The following is a 24,068-nucleotide window of genomic DNA, read 5'->3' on the forward strand; positions in this document are numbered from 1 at the left end:
GCGGGCAAACACTGCAAAACAAAATGGCTAATTTTGTGATAATAAAGTGAACCTGAATGAGCAACTTAAAGATCAATATTAGGCAGCCAATAATGTGTATTAATATCTCCACATCATTAGCATACTCCCAAGTGTATTCTTTCATTACTAAAAGTAATGCTAGGCTTGCCTTTTCATTTCCCTTGCTATTGACTTACATATAAATTCGTTTGGAAAGAACTTTTGTTTGAAACGCAATCCACGTCTTCCTTTTGTGTTCTCTCTCTCTCTCTCTCTCTCTTTCTCTCTCTCTCTCTCTCTCATAGCAGTGAGCCCCCCGCCAAAGGCTGTCAGATGCGAACTTTCCACGGAGAGAGCAGACTATGCCCCTGGTTCTCTCTGCTTCTAACTTCATAATGTTTGGGGTTTAATTTGGAAGAAGGGAATCACATACTTTTTTGAAAAGTAATTATGGAAGGCATAGAATTATAGTGAAGCAAAAACAAAACAAACAGATTTTTTTCAGCCTGTCTAAACAAGTGTCGGAGAAACGCCTCAAGCTGTCCCTCTGGACGGCGCTTCATTTCAAAATCACTGTGCAGAATATTAGAATATTAGAGTTAAAAATAAAGAACAGAGAAGAAACCGCGATGAACGACTGGCTCCGAATCTAAAGGTTGCTGGTTGAAACCCATCTAGTGGCTCTGGAGAAGCAAAACGTGGCAATCTGCTTCTGTCCAGACCACAGGCGAGAAACGCCAGGAAGCCATCTACTCTGAAACATATGGCCTCCCCAGGAGGTGGACTGGGTGGCTACAATGGACTGAACAGGGGCGAAAACAGGCAACCCACACTCGAGGCGGAACTGAGGATTGGTGAAACGAGGGGGATTTCTGGCTTGGAGAGTGCACAGAGAAGTCCTGTGGGAGCCAATGAACAGAGAAGCGGCAGGATCTGGATGGGAAATTCTTTGACAATGACTGAAATATTCTTAAAAGACAGTCCGAAACCAATGCTGTCCAATCCAAATACAACGCCCCCCAGGGGCGTGACTTTACAGATTCCCATCACAGACTAGAGTCGGACTACGTGTCAGACTAGAACTGTCCTCACAGGGTTCCAGGCCTGCAATCCCTCAGGATGCGGATCACCAGATCTGGTCTCCCAGGGCGGGGCTGCTTGGGTTCACACTGCTGATGATTTGGTTAGAAGCCAAAGGTGTAGGAAAGAGATAAAAACGGATTTTAAAATATATATTGTATTTAACTCAAGATATCCCACTATCACTTTAGTATATAATCATTATAAGTTTCTTTGATGAGCCAGTTTACAGGGGTACTGTCTTCCAACTTTGTTCTGTATTTTACACATAGAATACATCTCAGTTCTGACTAGCTACCATTCTAGGGGTCGACCAATCCTCTGAACCAAGACCAAGCTCACTGCCACCTAGTAGATGCTGACTCACTGCCGCCCTGGAGGACAGGTTTCAGAAACTGTAACTCATGACAGGAGTACATAGTCTCATCTTTCTCCCCGAGAGCAGCTAGTGGTTTCAAACTGCTGGCCTTGTGGATCACAGGCCAACATGTAGGTCTTGAAATACCAAAACACAGTCACCCCACGTGCTAGAGTGAAACTGAGCTCCCCTGGGTTTTCTTGGCTGCAATCTTTAAGGAAACAGATGCCAGGCCTTGTTTTCCTGCTGACCGCCTAGGTAGGTTTGGCCAGACAACCTTTAGGATAACAATAGGGGAAAAACTATCCTACACAGAGATCTCAGGCCTTGGGGATCTAGGCCAGCAGTTGTCAACCTATGGGTCGTGACCCCTTTGGGGGTCAAACGACCCTTTCACAGGGGTTGCCCGATTCATAACAGTAGCAAAATGACAGTTATGAAGTCTGTGTTAGTCTGGGTACATTAGAGAAACAAATCCACAGAAACTCATGTATAAGAGAGAGTTTTATATAAAGGGTAAGTGCGCATCAAGAAAACATCCCAACCCAGTGCTGCCCAAGCCCGTAAGTCCAACATTAACCCACTAACCCACATGTCCAACACCAATCCACAAAGTCCTCCATCTCACACAACAGGCACAATAATGCCGACTGCAGGAGGAAAGCCGAGTCAGTGAATGTGTAAACATCTCAGTGCTGGCAGGGGTCTCCACACAGCTGCTCCAGCACCCAAGGTTGTATGTGGCTTCTCCTTGGGGATGTCTTGTAGGAAGTCACTCTTGCAAGCTGAAGCAGGGAACTGGCTAAGGCAGCTGCACCCTGGTCTGACCATCAGAAAGCAAGAGACCCGAGAATTAGAAAGGCGAGGCTCATTGAGCCATTTATCTCTCCGCCCTTCAATTAATCCCACATGTGTTTATCAGCCAGGTTGGCATAATAAGCTAACTACCTCAAAGTAGAAACAAAAATAATTTTATTGTTGGAGGGGTTCACCACAACATGAAGAACTGTATTAAAGGGTGTGGCATTAAGGTGGAGAACCACTGGTCTAGGCCATCCTCTGATGGAGATGGCTGGAGATTTGTCCCAAAGCCAGACTCCCTGCTGCCTGCTTTCTTTCTGACCCAACACTGGCCTCTTGGTTGATGCCGTGGAAATAAAAGGCACTTAAGAAAAAGCACTTTACATTGGTAGCAGTGTGCGGCATTAGGTGAAATAATCAGGAGGTGCTGGGGTTCATTTGTTTAGGTCTGTGCTCAGCCAACACTGAGCAGAGGGCAACACCAGGCTACCGTGAAATCCAGGAACTGAGTCTTTGATGAGAACAGACTTGCAGAAGGGTATCACCCAAGGGGATTCCGATTGCCCCAACCGATGCGCTAGGTTCAGTCGGTGGCGAACAAGCCATGCTATCATGCCCAGGCTAATGCCGTTTCTCAGCCCAAGGGCCTCAGCCACACCCCTTTCTTGGCAGTTGCTTGATGATTTCAAGATCTCTTCCATCTTCCCACTATTGTTGCCTTTGGAGATGGTAACAGCAGTTCACGGCGGAGAGCTGTTTCCTTTTCTTACAACTGTCATGTTCCTGCATCTCATTTGCATGCATTTTCCCCCAATCAAATGTACTGAACATTCCAAGAACTGATTTGTTGTCTAAAAAAACCAATGCGTTTGCTCTGCCCCATCTGTGGGCCTTCTACAAAAGGAAAGTACTTCTAGGTGGCCAGCTAGCTAGTGGCCAGGTAAGCAGACCCCACTTCTGACTCACAGGGACCCTAGAGGGCAGAAGAGAACTGCTTCATCGGTTCCTGAGGGTGTAGCCCTTTGCAGGAACAGACAGTCTCATCTTTCTCCCAAGGAGCAGCTGGTGGGCTTGAACCATAGATGTTCTGTACAATGCACAGTTTGGAAACACCAAACAAGCCCAGTATCCCGCCCCCCCCCCCATTCTCTTTAGTAGCTTTTGGAAGACTTATTCAATACAAACTTCTTCTGGTTGTTGGCTTTTTTTTTTCTCACTCTTTGGGGGATGAAGTGACAACCCAGTTAAAACTTATTCAAAGAAGAAATTGAGTTTGCAATGGGGAAACTACCGAGCTTTTCAGTTTGAATCAACCCTCAGGACGAGAAGGGTTAAGAAACAATTTAATTCCTGTTCCCAACATCCTCCCTCCGCTGGTATTCCACCACGTCCATCAAACCTAAGAAATGGCTTTTCTTAAAAGCCAATGTGCAAAACCAGGGAGACAGGCCGCGGAGATGGGGAAACGTTCCGTCAGACGTTCTAGACGCAGAGGATTAATTTCGCATCAGTGCGGCCCCAGCGCCTTTATTCCAGCGCCGCTACAATGGAATGTTCAGCGGTGATGGGAATGTTCGGTATCTGTGACCTCTAATGTGGGAGCTAGTGGTGACAGAGAGAGCATTCGAAATGTGCCGCCTGCAACTGAGGACCTGATTGTTCATAGTTATGTTAAAATAGACACATGTGCGACTGGTGACCGAAGTGGGCCGCACAGCAATACACAACTGTCGTTAATGAAGACACTAGGTCTCTTACGTCTTTGTGCTTAGAGACACAAAAGATGTAAGCTCTAGGGCCCCGTTTAAAAAAAGCACTTGGTGACTTCTTTCTTGATAGTAAATAATTGAAGAGAGTGGCTTCTACGAAGCCAGGCAGAGAAAGGTCTGGAAGAACTTCTCAGAGAGTGATGCTCGTTGTCAGGATGAGGTGAGAAGCGGGAAGCAGAGTTCTAGACAGACAGCGTGGGCCCTCCACTCTGGTGCCTGCTCCAGCACCCACAGCCTGAATGATATTGGACATACTTCCTTACCCAGACACTATCAGAATCTGCCAAACAACCCCACGGGCCCCCTCACCCCAAATCCAAAGGAAGTGTGAGAGCAATCCGAATCACGGCCAGAAAAGATAGTTTAAAAGCGTAAAACCAAGTTTGAGATAGAAGTTGTGTGCGGTGGACCCAACCTCCTGCTAGCATTTCCACCCTTCCACGTCATCCTGTGCTTACCTCGGGAATATTTGGAAAGGCAGGGAGACTAAGAAATCTAGAGGTTTGCTGAGGAGGCAATGAGCCTGAAGGCAAACTCATTGCCCGTGGAGTCAATTCCAACTCACAGCGAGTCTGGAGGGCGGAGTACAACTGCCACATCCCGTTTCCCAGTCTGTCATCCTTACGGAAGCCGACGTCCAGCTCTTTCTCCCGAAGAGCGGCTAAGGGATTCAAACCACCAACCTGTCAGTTGAGCATCCAAGCACTTCACCACCACCACACAGACGCTCCTTCAGATGGGATTCACTCGCAGGACACGGAATGCTCCGAGAACTTCCGCGAAGAACAGCAGCTGCGTGCTAAGTAGCAAGTTTCCTTTTTTCCGTTTGTTCTTTTCGCTATACGTCCTGAGCATTTTCCAACCTTCTTAGGTACATGATCGTCCAGGGAACACCTGTTCACTGTCATCTTGCAGAGCCTCCCTCTTTGGGGAAGCAATAATGCCGACCAGTTGGTGGCATTTTAGGCTCAGAGAGACTAATTACACCTGGAAACCACACAGCAAATGAGTTACAGGTCTGGGTCTGGGTCTGGGTCTGGGGAAAGGGGCTATTTTGAGGATTTAAAAGTCCTGGTTAAGGGTTTAAGTTACAACAGCGGTGCTATAAGTATTGGGCTACGAACTTCAAACCCCTCTACTTCTGTGGAGAAGGATGAGGCTGCCGGCTCCTGTAAAGACCTACCTTCTCTGAAACTGCTGTGCAGCTCCACCCTGTCCTATTGATTTACTGTCGGTTGAAATTCACTTCAGGGCAATGGGCTTGGTTTGGGCTGGGTGAGTTAAGGCTTGAAGGACACTAGTTAAGAGTTTAAGGTCATTTGCTGAGAGTTTAGTTAAGAGCCCTAGGCTGTTGGATAAGGGTTTAAGGTGGCACGATGGTTAAAGCATGCCACTACCAACCGAAAAGTCTCCAGGACAAACATACCAGCTGCTGGCCAGGAAGAAGGTGTGGCCACTTGCTTCCACACAGATCACTGACTTGGAAACACTGTGGGTTTCCTGCTCTGCACTGTAGGGTCAGTGTGAGTCATAATAGACTTCACATCAGTAGAGACTACAGGGGTAAGAGCCCTGGTTAAGGATGGAAAAACCCCGGCCAGGGCTCAAGGGCCATGAATTAGGGTTTGAGGATAATGGCAATGGGGTTCAAGAACCAGGTTCTACATCTCTTGGTTCATCTGGTGGAAATCTTACAGAGGTTTGACAGCCCTGGTGAAGAAGGTGTGAGGGCCCTGAAGAAGACTGGGCAGCACAGTGCTTAAAGAGCCTGCCTACTATTTGAAAGCTCGGGGTTGAAGCCGACACCAATCCATGGGAGAAGAAGGAGACCATCCGCTTCCGTAATGATTACAGCATGGTTGTCAACTAAATCCACAACACACTAGCCTGTGTGATGCAAGGATTGTAAGTAATAAACTCCATATCCAAAGGAGGAAATGGTATCCGAGCTTAAATTCTGAACACCCAGTTTGGAGAATCTATGGATCACAGTGGGCGCACCCCCCCCACACCTCCATTAAGCCTCCAGTGAATCCCCTCTGACCAGACTCTCACGATGCGAATAGTCTTGCTGTCAGAAGGCATTGTAAAGTCTATTATGGTAGATGTAATTGGATTAAAATGTAATACCTTATCATTTAATCTCTCTTTTGACTCATTGTGAAGTTGTTTAAGTTGTTTGGGATTTTTTTTACTCAGTTTTGTATTTATTTATGACAATGTTATCATTAGGTGGCTTTTACAACACTATGCTTAGATTACACCTTCCACCCTATCCAATTTGTAAAAATTTATTTTATGGGGGGCTCGTACAACTCTTATCACAATCCATACATATATCCATTCTGTCAACCGCATTTGTACATTTGTTGCCATCATCATTCTCAAAAAATTTGCTTTCTACTTGAGCCCTTGGTATCAGTTCCTCCTTTTTCTCTCCCTCCCGCCACTCCCTCATGAACCTTTGATAATTTAGAAATTATTATTATTATTTTGTCACGTCTTACACTGTCTGGTGTCTCCCTTCACCCACTTTTCTGTTGTCCAACCCCCAGGGAGGAGGTTATATGTAGATTCTTGTAATCCGTTCCCCCTTTCTACCCCACCTTCCCTCCACCCTCCCTGTATCACCACTCTCACCACTGGTCATGAGGGGTTCATCTGTCCTGGATTCCCCGTGTTTCCAGTTCCTATCTGTACCAGTGTATATCCTCTGGTCTACGCAGATTTGTAAGAGAGATTTGGGATCATGATAGTGTGGGGAGGAAGCATTTAAGAAGTAGAGGAAAGTTGTATGTTTCATTGTTTCTACACTGCACTCTGACTGGTTTGTCTCCTCCCCGTGACCTTTCTGTAAGGGGATGTCCTGTTACCTACAGATGGGCTTTGGGTACCCACTCTGCACCCCCTTCATTCACAATGATATGATTTTTTGTTCTTTGATACTTGATACCTGATTCTTTGATACCTCATGATCACACAGGCTGTGTGCTTCGTCCATGTGGACTTTGTGGTTTTTCAGATAGATGGCCACTTGTTTATCTTCAAGCCTTTAAGACCCCAGACGCTATATCTCTTGATAGCCAAGCACCATCAGCTTCCTTCACCACATTTACTTATGTACCCGCTTTGTCTTCAGCGATCATGTCGGGAAGGTGAGCATCATAGAATGCCAGTTTAATACAACAAACTGTTCTTGCACTGAGGGAGTACTTGAGTAGAGGCCCAATGTCCATCTGCTACCTTAATACTAAACCTATAAATATATGCACATAGATACATTTCCCCATCGTCATATATAAATATATTTACATATATGCACATGCCTATATTTAGACCTCTATAAATGTCCTTTGCCTCCTAGTTCTTCCCATTTTCATGCTCAGCCTTCATTTGGGTTTCAGTAATTCCTCTCGGTTACAATGCCATTGCCCTTGATCAAGCCCTACCAGGCATCTTACGCCCTCCTTACCAGTTCAAGTTGTTAATTTTTTCTGCTTGCTTTTCAATTGGGGTTTTTCTGTTGTTTTGTCATTTTTGTTGGGTTTTCTGTTTGTCTGCTTCCTGTTTGTGTTTTGTCTGATTCTCTATATAAAGTCCATGGCAGGTAGAGCTATAGAGATAGTGACTGGATTAATAATTAACTAGGAGCTAACAACAAGGGCAAGAAGAAAATGTTCTGAAATTGCTTGTGGTGTTGATTGCACAACTGTTCTTGATATGACCGAATGATTAAATTGTAGGATAAGTGAAGGAGCTACCAATAAAACTTTTTTTAAATAAGTACAGCCTGGAAAGACCTATGGGATAGTTCAATTCTAGGGGTTGGACCCACAAGGTCACCATGAGTCAGAATCAACTTGAAGGCAATGGTTTCGCTTTCGTTTACGAGGTCTCCTTTAAGGGCCCAGGTCTTCTGGCTGCAAGCCAACTTTCCTAACATCTCTAAGGAAGTCACAGCATCTTGTGAACCACAGCATCTCCTACAACCTGAAGGACGTGGACGAGTTCTCCCGATCTATTTGGTCTTGCATCTAGTCTGTCTCGGTAAAAGTTGCCCTTTGACCTCAGTCGGCTGACTAAAGGCACCAGCACTCCCTGGTGTCAGTGTTCCCTGGAAAGGCCTGTCTACTCTTTGGTGGAGGTGCAGCTGATATCCGCTCCAGGAATCCCATCAGTGAAGCCTCCGATCTGAGGTGACGAGGACATTTTTAATAAACTCTCAATCAAACAGATTTGTTAGGAAGTGCCTATGGGGCGGCTGACACTGGTTGATTTGAAACAATACTTTACAGTGCTGGGGTGCTCTAGATTCCAAGGTTAACCCTCACTAAGGTGTGTAATTCAGCGGCTGGTGCCTAGCTAAGAAAGTTACTATATGCTATCCTACATTAAAATGTTGATGAATTTTTTAAAAGGAAGTTATTGCTGCATTGCAGTGCTCACATCCCAGGTGGTCAGCCTCAGCTCACAGTGGACAGCCACCTAGAGGGCAGACCAGTTGGCCCTCGAGGCCAGCACATTTCCAACTGGGTTTTGCTCTAGACACCTAGGCTTTAACGCAAGCTCGGCCATTCATTATTTAGGTAGCTAGCTTTCTATTGCAACCTGGGTAGACGTTGACAGAGTAGCTAATCAGTTTTCCGTTCAACAATTCATACATAATTTTGTTTCAACTCATTGGTTGCAACCTGCTCGGTGTAATGTCAAACGTCACGTATCCCACTTCCTCCATCTGTTTCCTGTTTCCATTCCTCCCTCTCCTCTAACTCTCTGAACTTGGTCCTTGGGTAAATGCTGCCCTATTGACCTTGACAGTCGATTACTCTAAGTGCTCATACCTCACTAGTGTTATTGCTCCGCTGATAGGCCTGTCTGTGGTCTGGTTGAAAATGAAGCCATGGGGGTGAGTTCTGGTCCAGGTCCTGAAGGCTGACTAAGGGCCACAGTCCCGGGGGTTCCACCAGACTCTCTCTGACTAGCTTGGTCTTTTGGGTGCTTTTATGTTCGGTTCCTAGTCAACCTAAGCATATGTTATTCATTACACTAGGACACATCACTGTGTCCTGTCACACCAACCATCATGACCCTCCTCTCAAAGCCATACAGCAGAAAGAATGCCAGCTTCCTCCCTCAGAAAGCAACTTGCAGGAGAAGCAGGGACGTGCCTAAGTGCTTTGGAAAGTGCTGACTTCCAAATACGCCCATGCAGGACTGGATGGACAGCATCCCTAAATAGAAAGCTGACCCACACGGTAACAGGAGGAGGAAACAAGGGGCTGGGGGGTCGGGGTGGAAGAAAGACATAGATTTTGCAAATGAAGCTATATCTTCCAGGAGTCATGAAAAGCAAACACAACCAGAGAGAATGAGTGATTGGCGGGAGAATGATGGAGGCTATCAATCATGTCTCTCTAGCCCTAGGTCCATTTTTCTTTCTCTCTATCCAACTACGTGTCTTGGCAGGAATCTGGATCTCCTGGCAGCAAACACTTCCAAAACATAGCACGGTGGCGCTGGCCATGTATACATTTTCCAAACCAAATGTCCAGTTATTTTCACCAACCGGAGACCCCACTGAGCAGCAGACGGCCCTCTGCGGGACTGACACTCTGGCCAGGCCTCGGGTGGCAACACAGAGAACAAACTGTCCAGTGAAAGCCCACACAGACTGGCTTCCCAAAATACCTGGTGGTTCTGTCCCCCAAAAGTTCGGCAAAGGGCAGTTCCATTGCAACCTCCTATGTCGCTCCCATGAGGGAGGGGGGGAGGGGGGCAGGTGGGAGCTGGCATTCACAGCAAATAATGCTCTGGGGGAGTTCCCAGCGTAGCTCTGCAAACACCTGCTTAGCTTAACCCGGGGTTCCACCTCTCTAGTCCCATCTGGGTCAGTGCAAAAGGAAAGTGAAGATCTAATAGGCCAACGTGAAGCAGGCGAAGTAGTCAGGAAAACAAGAAGGATCAGTGTCCTTGTGGCCCACCTGATGTCTCATGGCCCCGTTGGTGGTGGTGGGTGCCATCGAGTCGTTGTAGGACAGAACCAAACACGGGCTACCTAATCCAGGGCCATCCGCACAATTGTCATGTTTGGACCCAGTGCTGCAGCCGCTGGATCAATCCATCTCATCCAGGGTCTCCCTCTTGTTGGCCCAGAGAGGGTGAATTTTAGCTTGGTGGGAGGGAACAATCCAAGAGGAGTGTGCTCACTGTGAATGTCTGGTTCAATAAAGATTCCCTGCTTGGTAACATTAGCGCCACAGAGAGTCTAATTACATATGCATGAGCTGACAGCATGATTATAATTCAGTTGTTCCCTCTGCATCTAGAGATAGAGAAGACTTGTATATGCCGCTAGGTGGCTAGTTATGACATCCCAATCATGAATAAGCGACCTTCCTAGTTATTTGTTCTATGGACAGCATCAAGGGAATGGCCAAGAACAGCATCATTCACTCGGCCCAATGACTGCTGTATGGAATGCAGACTGGGTCTAAATAACTCAATCTGAGCACGAATGGTCTTTCCCCAAGGAAAGATTCGATCCTTCTGAGCATAATGTTGATTTTTACCTTTGACCACTGCATTTTAACTAAAAGAAGTATGTGCCAATTTTCCTTTTTTTAAAATAACACAGTATGCTTATGTTTCCAAAGTCTCAACAATTTCTTAACCCAGAGAGTCACTCTGATATTTGATTTTTTTTTACCTTGATCAATGACTGGAAAAACGTTTTATGGTTTCTACATTTATTGGTTTACTTGGCTTTTGTTTTTCATGACCCTGTAAGATGATCTACTTGGCAATCATGTTACCACACTGCTAAAAGTTCTCCTTACAATTATAAAACCAAATGCAACCCGCGATTATGAAGAAGACTGTTTTGCAAACCAACCATTGTTTATTCCAGAATATAATCAAGTACTACAGACTGGATTAAAAGCTTAAGGATAGCGCTTTGTGTGTGCGCTTGTGTGTGCATGGATAGGTGGGTGTGCGTGCATGCGTGTGTTTGAGTTAAAAGAATAAAAGTAATCAAACCTTTCTGCCAATCTAAGTGATTGTGAAATTTAATTACCGGTAGTTATCATTAAAACAAAGGCAAAGCAATTTCTTTCCCACATAATTGACTATTCCAGGAGAAATTTTCTGAAGAGTCCCAGAAAATGCATTTAAAACTTCATTGTACCCTGATTATTTCATGTGCGATGTCCCCGTAGGTAAAATAGACTAAATGACACGGGTCAACAGAAGGAAGTGAGAGTCTAGTCTCAGGAACATCAGATAACCTTGAGCATAATGCTGAGTAAATGATTAGACCTTCACTCTTTGTATAGATACCACCAAGCCGACCCCCCCCCCACACACACACACATAGCCATCCCTCTGAGAAGTTTAACTTGTGCTACATGAATTCGTTCTCTGCATGCTGGACACTCCTGGACCAGCCATAGGTTGTTTAGTGCCCCGTTGCCCAAATGCAAGCCCCGGCTTCTGAGAGTACAGTAAGTCCCTCCGGCAGCAGCGGCGGCAGCAGCACTAGGAGACCTGAAAGGTCAGTTGCAGGAGGGCTTTTGGGCCTAGAAGCATAACTGCCCAAAGAGTAACCACCAAAGAACAGGATCAATAGCCTTAAATAGAGTTGGCCATTAGACCATGAACGTCCCCATGAACTTCCCCATCTTTAATAACAGAGCTCTTCCCCTCTCCTGAAGAGACTTTCTCCATGATTTCTGGACAAGTTCTACCTACTCTGAGCCCTCTGAATGCAGTTCCTCACTCTCTGTCCTCTACTCACCTCCATGTAACTCATTTTTATCAAACCGGGCATGGACGGCTCCTTGCTTGTCCATGTCCACTATTGGATGGTGGGGAGAAGGATGGTGTTTTTCCTGCTCCACACACTCCACACACTGGGAACTATGCCTGAGACTGGCAAGACCCTCAACAAATACCTGGTCAGTACAGTCGGTATCTCAGGTTCAGGTTCAACACGTAACATCAGAGGCGGGTTATAGGTGCATTGAAATTTCCTCAGCTGAGAGAACCAATGGGAATCTTCATTTTCCTTGCCCAAAGGAACTTGCTCACTCCAAGCCCTCAGTAAGTGCTAGGCCCTGTGCTTAATCCTCTGCCCACACCATAGCAGTCAATTCCCACAGTACACCTATGAAGTAGCCCCAATTATTCTGATTAGCCCCATTTTACAAATGAGGAAATTGAAGCTTGGAAAACCTACACCAAGCTCACTGCCGGGGAGTCAGTCCCAACTCTTAGCAACCCTGAGTGGTCAAGGAATTCACCCTGAATCACCCAACTGCTCAGAGGTGGAACCTGAATTCAAAGGCAACGCTCACAGAAATTCAGCCCTAGACAGACAGACAGAATGCCACAACGATCTTTTTCATTTCATCTCTTTGAAGCTCGACACTTAGACCGAACTGCCCGGCACACAGTAGGCCCTCAAAAATGGTGGCTCACGAGCTGATGCTTGCTTGCCCCGATTTCGCAGACACCGGCCTGTGCCTTGGAGAACCCAGCTGCCACTGCCACCAGTCTCTATTCTTTCCTGCCTGACACCTCTCACAGGTGCGAATTACTTGTATCATCTGAATTATTCATGATGCTCGGGATTGTAAGTGTGCTTAAAAAGAGACCGCCAGTTGCCCATATTTTTCAAGACAAAGTGCAGGTTTTATTGGTGGACAAGCTTCCTGGGCCAGGATGACTCACACCAAATAATATACCCATGCCAACTTTTCAAATCCCAGCTTTGAAGTAATTCCACCAATTTCTGTTCGGATTAAAAGGAGTGGTAGACAAAGCAGGAAAACGAGCCACTATGAATGTCTCCATCCGATCAGCAAAGCAATTACCATCATCTAAGGCTCACACTTTGCTTCTTCACACCAAAGCCTTTTTTCTGAGGCTGAGTAGGGCTTTTCAATCAGGTTTCCTACATCAAGATCTGAACGTTCAGATGCTAGTGTCTGTAACGCATGTCATCAACAAACCATGTGACAACACTGGCTCCTGGCTTTCTCTCCCTTCTTCTGTCCCGTTGCCCCCACATCTCCTCGCGTAGATCATGGTCTGGTGGGCAGTTTATCTGAGAGGAGTAACCACATGCTAATAGTAAGCCAGCATCACCCTGTTTAAAATTCGATGCTAGTCAACCAAAATGAATTGAGAAGCAGCATCCGTGGTTTCAGGGGCACTAAAAATAAGCGCTAGCATTTGCTGAGTTCTCAGAATTAAAACCACAGGCGGTCAACTTGTTGCTACTCTTAATAAAAGAGGACTGCGCTGCCCCATTGGCTGCAACTACCAGAAACTTGAACTACTGCTAACAACACTGCTTTTGATTAACTGGCAGCAATCAAGAAAGGAAGTGCTGTTTCCCTGGGACTGAACCTGCCAAGAGAGATAACAGATGACTTTCAAGTGATCACCTTGGGCCATGTCACCAATTGCACTTTAGTCAAATTCACCCGGTATGAATAATTTAATTAGTTACCCATCTATAGATATCATTCTCTTTAGGTAGGGCTTGCTTTCCAGTACCTACAAACAAGGTGTTTACGTCAAGAGTTAAATTTGGGGATGATTGAACATTAACAATAATAACAGCAACAACAAAAACCCCAAAACACAGCAATGGATGACACAAGATTAGTAGACTCTGAATTGCTATTAAGACTTCAGGACTGTCTAGACCCCTGAATCCTACCTATATACCACACTCAATGTCTTATTTGGCGATCCATTTAGGGTTCCTCATTAAAGTTTTCAATGACTAGGGAGGGAGGGGAATTCTACCTAATGCATCACTCTGATAAGAAACCTGTCATATTCAGAAACCAGGCGTCCTGCTTCTATTGATTCCTGTTCCTGCGGCCTCATTAGCAATTTTTCCCCCACTTCAATTAGACCAAATGATCAACCATAGACAAACCGAAAGGGCAGGTCCTTGGCTCAGCCACGATGAGAAGCGGAGGCAACGGCTGCCTTCAAAAGTAAAATTGCCAAGGTGTTGAGAAAATGCCAGAGTAGGGGTCTTGAGGAAAACCTCTGCACACACACACACACACACACACACACACACACACACACACACACACGCCTGCAAAGAGTCAGAGGCTGAACTGTACTTTCCTGCCCCTAATCCGCTTCCACCAGAACAAGACAGACACAATCCCTTCATTCCACGCACCTCAAGCCCATGCCCCCCAGCGTGATTCCTACGGGAACTAATTTCTGAAACAAACAAAGAAAATCAAGTCTGCGAGGAGCTAGGCTTTGCTCCCCGCAGCGCTGGATTTGGGCATCCGCGGTAGCCTGCGGGAGTGGTGGGCGCGGCACGGGCAGCAGGTCCGGGCACCCCGCCGCACCCTACCCTCGCGGGCCCCTCCAGTCCCAGCTCCCGCGGCTCGGGAAAGTGCGAGTCCGCCCAGCACCTTTCGCTTCTAGCCCGCGGCGCCGCGAGTCCCCGGCACACCCGCGTCCCACACTTGGGGCGCCGCGGCGGGCGCTCCCGCCTCGGCGGGCGCTGTCAGACGTCAGGCGCAGAGGTGCTGTGGGCATCGCCACCGCGGTGCTGGCAACCCCAACCAGCGTCGCCCCGGCCGCCTCTCCGGACTCCGAGCGCGCGCGCGGGACGGCCACAGGTAGCGCTCAGGCTCGCCCAGGGTGCGCGGCGGGGCAGGGGGCAGGCAAAGCCGGCGTCCGACCGGCTGAAACTCACCGGAGGAGACGGAGGAGCCGGACAGGCTGGAGTTGCTGGACGCTGCCATCGCCGCGAGCCCCGCGCGTCGCTGCTCGCTCAGCCGCGCTGCGGTCGCCGCCGCCGCTGCCCTCGCCCGGCCGCTCGCCGCCGCCGCGGCCCCCAGCCCATGGCAAAGTCCTGGGGACGCGCAGAGCACCAGCCTCCGCACTCTGCCTGCACTTCCTGCTCCGCCAGATGACGCGCTGCCGCCGCCGCTATTTATTTGTGGTTTCCGTCCCTCGCCGCGCGCGCCTCGGCGCGCTCCTCGCCCCGGGTCCGGGGCGAGCGGGGGGCAGAGGGAGGCCGAGCGGAGCCCCGGACCAGTCCCGGCTGCCTGCCGCGCACCCCTGCGCGCGGCTGGAAGCTGGGCGCCCCGCGGCCCCGAGCCGCCCTGGCCGCGCCCCGCACCCCCCTCGGGCTCCCGCCTCGCGGGCCGCGCTCGGAGCCGCGGGGCAAAGACGTCGGGAGACAGACGAGCGACCTCCCCCTTCTCCCTCCGCCCCAGCTCCGCTGGCGCGCACACAAAGGAAGGAGCGGAGGCGCGGGCGCTCGGGGCTGGTGCTGCTGCCGCGGGCTTGACAGCTCCGGCGCCCGGGGCTGGACGGGAGGCGGTGGGCCGGCGGGTGGGCGGGAGAGTGGACCGGGCAGCGGAACCCTGGGGTCCTGGGGAGGGGTCGGGGGTGCGGGGCGAGGGCGGCTGCGGTACGCACAGCGCGGCTCCCCGATTTTCCAGGAGACCAGGGGGCGGGAGTCCGGGGAGGTGGTGGGGCTGGACGTGTCCTACCGGTTCTGGAGCAGGGAGTCGAGGGGGTGGGGCAATCCTGAGGACAGGGGCAGAATCACTAGGGACACTGTACCTGGCCCGAAGGAGTCTAGGGGCCGTGCGGTTGTGGGGTGCCCTGTCTTCTCTCCAAATTGTCCTTTGTTGCTCTGTAGCTGATGGCCTCTGCCCTGCTGGAGGTGCCTTCCCAAAAACATTCCCCCAAACACCCAGGAAGCCAATTCTATGGCTCTTAAGTACCCCATCCTTGGGAAAATGGCCAGCTGGTCCATTGTGCTTTCCAGGTTGGCCTTCAAAACAGGGGCACACTGAGGGACAGAGAGAGAGACGTTGCGAAAGTGGCACCAGGCCCACACAAAGCCTTTGTCGAAGAGGAGGCTCTCTGACTGAGCTGGTGAAGGATGCTCCTGAAAGCCTGGGATTTGGCACCAGGCCTGCCTATCCATGCCCACTCCACTGAAGGGTGCGCTTAGGTGTGTGAGGGAAAGAGGGTCCCTGCAAACCGCGTGCACCTTCCCCGGTATTTAAACCTAAATGAATTTCACTGGGAGGGAATATCGTGCAGATATATATTTCTTAAGTCTATTTCACGCTCCCAGCAGGGTAATGGGTCCTTTCCATCCTGAAGCAATAGAAAACTGTGAAATTTGAACAGAAATGGTTAGATCAAAGGAGAAGGCAAACATTAAAAGAACGAACCTGCTCTCATTATAGAGAAAAAATGGAAAGGGTTCACATTGGGATGGGTCCATGCTTAAAAACATGCTTAAAAGGACTTAGTCCATTTTTAAATGATCAGGAGTGAGGTAGGCGCTGCAGCCAGGTCCTGGGGGAGTGTGGGTCGAGGGTGAGGCGGTGGGGGTTCCACATCAGCCCAAGTGCCTAACACAGGGAATAATAAATGTTAACTAATAACAATATTCTCTCTCTCTCTCTCTCTCTCTCTCTCTCTCTCTCTCTCTCTCTCTCTCTCTCTCTCTCTCTCTCTCTCTCTCTCTCTCTCTCTCTCTCTCTCTCCTGGGCATTTTCCAGCTACATTGGACTATGTCCTCCTGATTCCCATATGCAAAGCAAGTGGAATCAAACCCACTGCCAGCTGGTGTGTACGGACTCCTGGTGCCCCATGGGTGTGGGCCTTAAAATATACATGTGATTTCTGGAAAGCCATACCCCTGACCCCACCCCACCACCCCGCCTTCTTTTTTTCTTTTTTTACACAGTGCAGCCTTGATGTTGCTTAATCCAGAACCCTCGAAAGACATGAAGTCCACCAGGCCCTTGACCTGCCTAGCGGATCTGCAACTTCCTGTTTTCCCCTGGGTCCTCCAATCGCAGGGCCACCCAGTCAATGCTGACTCATAGCGACCCCCTGTGGGTTTCTGAGACTGCAACTGTTGACAGGAATAGAAAGCCCACTTTCTCCCTCGGAGCTGCTGGTGGTTTCAAACTGCGAACCATATGGATTGTAGCCCAATGCATAACCACTACATCGCCAGGCCTCCAGAGTCTTTCCATGTTGGTTAGCAGGTGGTTTACTCGTTTCGCTAGTCATTGGTATATTTCTCCAGATCTTGAGATGGTGAACTATTGTTAGGTGTGGTGGAGTAGATTCTGACACTCAGCGACCCCATACAAAAGAGAAGAACTAGACTGTAATCTTGTCGGGAGGGGAACCCTGGTCGTGTAGTGGTTACAAATTGGGCTGCTAGCCTTAAGGTTGGTAGTTTAAAACCACCAGCGGCTCTGAAGGAGAAAGGCAGAGCTTTCTACTCCCCTAAAGAGTTACAGCATCGGACACTCACAGGGGTAGTTCTACCCTGTCCTATAGGGTTGCTATGAGATGTCATCAACTCGATGGCAGTGAGCGAGTGAATCCATCTTTTCAGGAGCAGATTGCCAAATCCCTATTATTCCCACTCCGCTTCACCCCTGTACCCTCTCCCCTTCTTCTTTATCACTGCCCTTCCATCTCACCAAGCAGGATGTCCATTTTCAGGGACTGGTCCCTCCTGACAACATGCCCTAAATTTCACCATCCTTGCTTCTCGGGAGCATTCTGGTTGTACTTGTCCGAAGCCAGATTTGTTTGTTCTTTTGGCAGTCCATGGTACTCTCAAGGTGGATAATCATATTTACCTTCCTGAAGCTCCAAAGTCATTCCTTAGAAAAAGGAAACCACGACCCAGTGAGAGAAATTGTTTTAATATCTCAAATCAGTAGGTGAAGAGGCTGAGTGGTCCTTGCTGTGAAGGCCCCTGTGCTTGTACCAAGGCAGAAAAAAAGGTGGAGATCCATTTCCTCCCACTGGATCTTGAGGCCAGAAACCAGAGAGAAGGCTAGCACTGAGCCTATCAATGGTGATGTAATGCCCGGGAAGCCTAGTCTGTTGGTGGGAAGTGGACCATACCTCTGAAGCCGGTTACTTGAAAGAGCAAACAGAACGCTCCAGATTCAGAGCTGAAATTGGAAGGAAACTTGGTAAACCCATAAGCAGGGGAGGAAACGCAGCAGTCACGGTTGCCCACTATCATTTCTCCCAGAGACAGAAGCGTGAGCGCTCACTGCTCCTGGCAGGAGCATTTCCTCTCAGTAAATTAGCAGGAGGCGGCCCGAACAGGGTGCTATTCCACTCTGCAGTGGACCCAAGAACCTATCCGTGGACCCAGAATAGCATTTCAATAATGAAAGCGTTCATATAAGTTGCTTGTTCTTTATGGCCTTAATCCTCAATGATTCCTGTTTGCTGATGGAAAAGGAAGTATTGGTTGCTACAAAGTTTTAGATCAGCTTGAATAATGGAATTTGTGTTTATAGTGTTTCTGCCCCCCCCTTTCTTTACATATGAAAGGAAAGGGGTTTTGTTGATTATCAAGTGTACTTGGGATTCATAACCGTGATTGTTAGTCACTATCTAGTCGACCTCAATTCATGAAGCCCTCACACACAGCAAGGAAAAGTGTCACCTGGATCTGCGTCATCCCCGCAGTCGCTCGTGTGTTTGAATACATCATTTTGACGACTGTGTCAATCCAGCTGGCAGTCTCCCTTGCCTTCAAAGACCTCCATTTCACCAATGAGAGCTCCCATAGCCAACCAGGTGGACAATATTCTCCTGGGAACCATAGGCTTTTCATTGGCTCTTTTGGGGAAGTAGATTGCCAGGCCTTTCCCCCAGCTAGTTTCTCTGGAAGCGCTGATGGAGCCTGTCCGCCATAGGTGAGCCTGCCTGTATTTGAAATAGTAGTGGTGTACCTTCCAGCATCACAACAGCACACAAGCCACCACCATACCAGAAGTGACAGTGGAGTGCTCCAAAAAAAACCCCAAAACATCATAGCCATTGAGTCGGTGTCCGCATAGGGTGACCCTATATGACAGGGTAGAACTGCCCCCAGCGGGTTTCTGAGACTAACTCTTCACAGGAGGAGAAGCATCCTCCTTCCATTGTGGTTTTACCTGGCTTTCCCTGGCACTCAAAGCCTCTCAACCTTCCTTTTTCCTAATGTATTTCCTGTCATTCCTTCACAAAGGTGACATTTTCTCACTGCATCCTGGACACAGAGTTTGGGGCTGGCAGCGCGCAGCGTTGGCCCATAAACCTTCTGTTACACATTCAAGCCTTAAGGTTCAGCTAGAATTCCAACTCCAGGATCTCTCCCCTCATTCCCAAGTCAACAGCCAGCTCTCACCGTGGTCAGTTCCTGCAGCTCTTCCTCGAAACTCTTCCATGGTGGGTCTTGTCTTCATGCTAATGGGGCACATTTTTTCTACCTCTTGGATTAAAAACTTACTGTGGGCAGGACCCTTCTCTGCTCAACACGCCTATCCTCGGCCAGGCTTTGCACACAACAGAGGCTCAGTGGGTATTTGCTCAAAATATGGGAGGAAAGATTTTTTTTAAAACAATTGGACAAAGGAACAAGTGAAGCCATAAGTGGTTCTCACATAAGCCAATTAGTTTCCCCATCAGTGGCCGGGGCTCTCGCGCTGCAGGATGATGCAGTTTATGTGGAGCACAGGAAGCAGACAAGCATGTGAAGTACTGCCTCTGCTTATCTGCTGTGAACCAGAGCAACCGAGATGGTGAAAACAGCAAAATTCACTTTTGATGGCGCAAATGTTTACAGTTCGCCCCCCTCCTGCTCACCCCCAGCGCCAGCTGTTACAACCCATGCCATTTCTTGTTTGCAGGGTAGCTCTTAGGTGGTGTGATTTGTTTAGTTCGCTGTACAATTCCTTTGAAGCTTAAAAGCAGACATGAAAAGACTACAGGTCAGAGGTGGCTGTCGGGGTGGAGGCCACTGACTCCTTCTCTTTCAGGCTAAACACAGAATGAAATCTCCCCTACTTTCAATATGATTCGAGCGCGGGGCATTCACCGGAGAATCGTACTGTGATTCATCAGCCAGCTCTAAATATTTCATGGCAAATGCCCTACTGTACCCTGAACATCAGTCCTTTCGCTATCAATATCTCAAGCTGAGTCTGCTCAATTGGAGGGAGAAAGCGTTCCCTTTGTAGGTTAAGCCCTATTTCGGATGCAAAAATGCCTGGTCCTGTTAAAGAGGAAGGATACTTCCTTGGAAGGAGAGCCTGAAGTAACTGGAGGCAGAAGCTCAGAACTCCCCATTGCCTCCAGAGAGGTCCACTGGCGGCCTGGTGTGGGGTTCCGGAGCAGACAGCTCAGGGAACCAGGTAACTGCGGTGCCAGGAACAAAGAGTCCATCCACACCTGGGGTGCAGACAAAGGGAGCCAGCCTCAGCTACCCAAGCCCCAGTTCTCATGGTCCTCCTTACCAGCCGCTGGGGCCCCCTAGTGGCGACACACACCAGGCACAGGTGTTCTGGAATCAATTCTAAATAGCAGCAGAATCCAGGAATATTGATGCCAGCTTCCTACGGGCCCCTTAGTTTGGGAGAGGCGAGCACGCGCACACAAACACACACACACACACACACACACACACACACACACACACACACACACCATAGTCATGCCACATCATCCGCTACAACCTCTGTGACTTGAAAGATAAGGGAAAGGATGGCTTTTGTATCTGAAGGAAAGTCGATGGATAAGCAAAGCATTCCTCTGACTACACAGTGCACCTCTAGCTTTGTCCCCTGACAAAATCTTAGATTACAAAAATCTTTTCTGCCCTCCCAGGCCCTAAAAGAAACCTAGGCTAAACAAAAATGAAAGGAACTCTTAAGTCTGCTCTGGGCAAATGTGTGGAGAGAGTTTGGTTTTCAAATCATCTGGGGGCACCTATGGGTCGATGTTCTTTTACCATCAAAATGTGCTTTCATAAAAGTCTCCGAGGATGATCCCCGGCTAGCTGTGCGTGCAGCAATGCCTGTGTGCCCATTTTGGCAATGTGTGTATGTGTGAAGGAGTTCACTCAAATCCCCCCAAAAAACTCCAAATAATAATAAAGCCAAACTTCAATCAATTCCAATTCACTGATACCCTAGAGGGCAGAGTAGAACTGCCTCTGTGGGTTTCTAGGCCTGCACATTGTTATGGGAGCAGAGAGCCTCCTCTTTCGCCCACAAAACACCTCGTGGGTTCAAACTACTGACCTTCCAGTTCATGGCCCAACTCATAACCCAGGACACTACCAGAGACCCAGGGAGTGCCAAAGGTCCTGGAAATATAGGTAACAAGGAAACTCCTTCCTTGCTCTGGAGAGCCTATGGCATGATTCCGCCCGTCGCTCCCTGGGACATTGACAGTCCAACCAGGGCAGAGTCTTCCTTCCTCACGCCGCGACCCTTTCACACAGTGCCTCATGCTGTGGTGACCCCCCAACCATCACATCATTTTCATTGCTACTTCACAACTGTCATTTGGCTACTGTTATGAATCGGACGACCCCGGTGAAAGGGTCGTTTGACCCCCAAAGGCTCTCGCCCCGCAGGTTGAGGACCGCTGAGCTACAGGAATGATTCCTAATTGGGAGTTCCAAGACCTGTGGGGATTATAAGTGCCCTTGGAATGATAAGTATCATGAGGTTTGGTTTTTCCTTGCCTCAGTTGTTTCTTTGTTTTGTTTTTAAAACAAAAACACCCTCAAGCAAGTCTCACAGCCTATTTCTAGGAAATGGCATTTCTCATCTACAATTTCTGCTGTCACCCCAGAGATTCAAGCCGATGCTGTAGTCTGAATGTTTTGTGCCGTCACCCTCCAGGAAAACTTCGGAATCAATATTTTCCTCTCTTTCCCTGGGGCAACTATAGATTCACAACAGAACAGAAACCATTTAAATTTCTTAGAAGGAAGCAGGGTAACTAACATAAAATACCTACAATGGTCTTCCAACTAAAAACCACACACCATATTTTAGCCACTTGCAAATAAAAATCCCAGATGGCTTGAAAAATGAGGTGTGACTATGATTCTGAAAGGTTGAAAATGCATCTGAAGTGCCAGACAGACCTGGATTTGAACCCCAGCTTGTCACTCAGATGCTGTGTGACCTTGGGCATGTTACTTGACCTTAGTGTCCTAATCTGTAAAATGGGTCTAACAAGACCTTTGTCACGGGGTTAGCGAGAATGGGATGAAATAACAGGTGTAATACATATCACATTGAGCACACAGACACCCAATCAGAGACGTGGCGGTCTGGTCCTGTGGAAGAAGCAGGTGAGTTTGCACCTAGTCTCCCAAGGGGGCTTGTGTGAGTTCACGTGTATGAGAGAAATAAGATGGGTGAGAAGAACTTGGGCTGGGAAAGGAAATCTGGGTGACTTGGAGAAATAATATAAACGCTCTGATGCTCAGTCTCCTTATCTCTTAAAATCGAGGTAATATCCCCTCTTTAAAGATCTGAAGGTAATTCGTGTACTCGATCATATTATCAGCACTCAGTAATATTGTTGCCGTTGGCTGCGATCAGTCCCCAACTCCTGAGAGCCCCAGACAATGGAGTGAAACACTACCTGGAGACAGATGGAATCACCGTGAGCCATCGGTTTTCATCGACTGCTCTGTGGATGTAGACCTCTGGGTCTTGCTTCAGAGTCAGCCCATCTTGGCCTGGAAGCTCTCCTGAAACCTGTTCAAAACCAGCAACACAAAACCCCACTGGCAGTTAAAGTGGTGGTTTTCTATGTGAGGCACTGGCCAAATATTGAACCTGGGTCACCCGCACCCCCCCCAAATAAAACCAAGCCAAACTCATTGCCATCACATCAATTCTAACTCATCGCTCTTCTATAGGAGAGGGTTGGGCTGCCCTCTGTGACTTTCCAAGGCTGTCGATCTTTAAAAGAGCAGAGAGCCTCGGCTTTCTTCTGCAGAGTGGCTGGTGGTTTAGAACTGCTGACTTACTACACCACCAGGCGTTGCCTGCATGGATGAGGACATTCTTCCTGCAGTAGTTTCTCCTCTTCTGCAGGTGCTTTTTCACAGCAGCTGTTCCTAGGAAAGAATGGATGCTGCACTGGGAAGAGAACCAGAATCTCCAGGGAGTGCTGAGTGTAATATAAAGGAGCACACTCAAATTCCCTCCTCCCCTGATTCACTCTTTCCTTCAATCTCTCTCTCTCTCTCTCTACACACACACACACACACACACACACACACACACACACACACACACACACACACACACACACACACCCAGCCTCTTGAAATGAGAATCCCTGGTAGAATTTGAAAGTAGCATGCAGTGAAGAGTATGCCTGGACCGACTGCTTCACCTCTCTGCCCATTCCAGCCCTGTAGGGTGAAGGGAAGGGAAGCGACATTTGATGACTACCGTGGTTGCTGCTAAGGACCCCTGGTTGCATAGTGGTTATCGCCAGGCTACAGCCACTATGAGTGAAAAGGATGAGGTTTTCTACGCTCATAAAGAGTTACAGTCTCAGAAACACACAGGGAATTTCTACCCTGTCCTATGGGGTCGCTGTGAGTTACAATCACCTCGATGGCAACGAGGTTTCCTTTGAGGTTATTTTAATTGTTGATGCTACTGTGATGAACCGTTATCACCAAGTGCCCCACCACTGGTAGTAGAAAACACCCCCCACATAGTAAGCATTTACTAAGGAGAGATTTCAAAGAACCCAGAATGTTCCCTAGCCAGACATCCCATCCCGCCATGCATCCATATGCTTGTCTTTCCATAAATAGAATGTTGACTTCCTCCAACAGTGCTGGGAGCACCTGTTATACTTCAATCACCTCTAGGGGGGTCTTAAAAACTTAAACCAAATAGCTATTTTCACTTGAGTGAGCTTCCTCTCCCCAAAGCTGGCTTGACTATCAAGAGGCGGAAAACACATGGGATGGAGCTGTGCAGTCTCTAACCTGTCTGTAAGCTGCCCGGGGATCTTGTTAAAATGCAGATTCCGATGCTGTAGATCTGGGAAGGCATCAAGTGCTGCATTTCTAACAAGTCCCCGGGGGATGCCCAGGGACTACGCTCAGGGAAACAAAGAGCCCAGGGAAATGGTTCTTCACCTTGCTGCACATTGGGATCACCAAAGGCTTTCAACATCCCAATGCC

The 24,068-nt window shown here is 48.4% G+C and overlaps 1 protein-coding gene across 1 annotated transcript in view; it reads right to left on the reverse strand.

The window, feature by feature from the left end:
* The window catches only part of CHN2 (chimerin 2), a 331,295-nt gene extending 316,303 nt beyond the window's left edge, over nt 1-14,992 (reverse strand). The window contains exon 1 of the mRNA XM_075558229.1: nt 14,750-14,992. Coding sequence (XP_075414344.1) covers nt 14,750-14,798 — 49 coding nt within the window. The 5' untranslated portion in view covers nt 14,799-14,992. The remainder of the gene's footprint in view (nt 1-14,749) is intronic.
* Between the last annotated feature and the right edge of the window lie 9,076 nt (nt 14,993-24,068).

Source organism: Tenrec ecaudatus, chromosome 9 (genome assembly GCF_050624435.1).
Source record: "Tenrec ecaudatus isolate mTenEca1 chromosome 9, mTenEca1.hap1, whole genome shotgun sequence".
Classification (NCBI taxonomy): domain Eukaryota; kingdom Metazoa; phylum Chordata; class Mammalia; order Afrosoricida; family Tenrecidae; genus Tenrec; species Tenrec ecaudatus.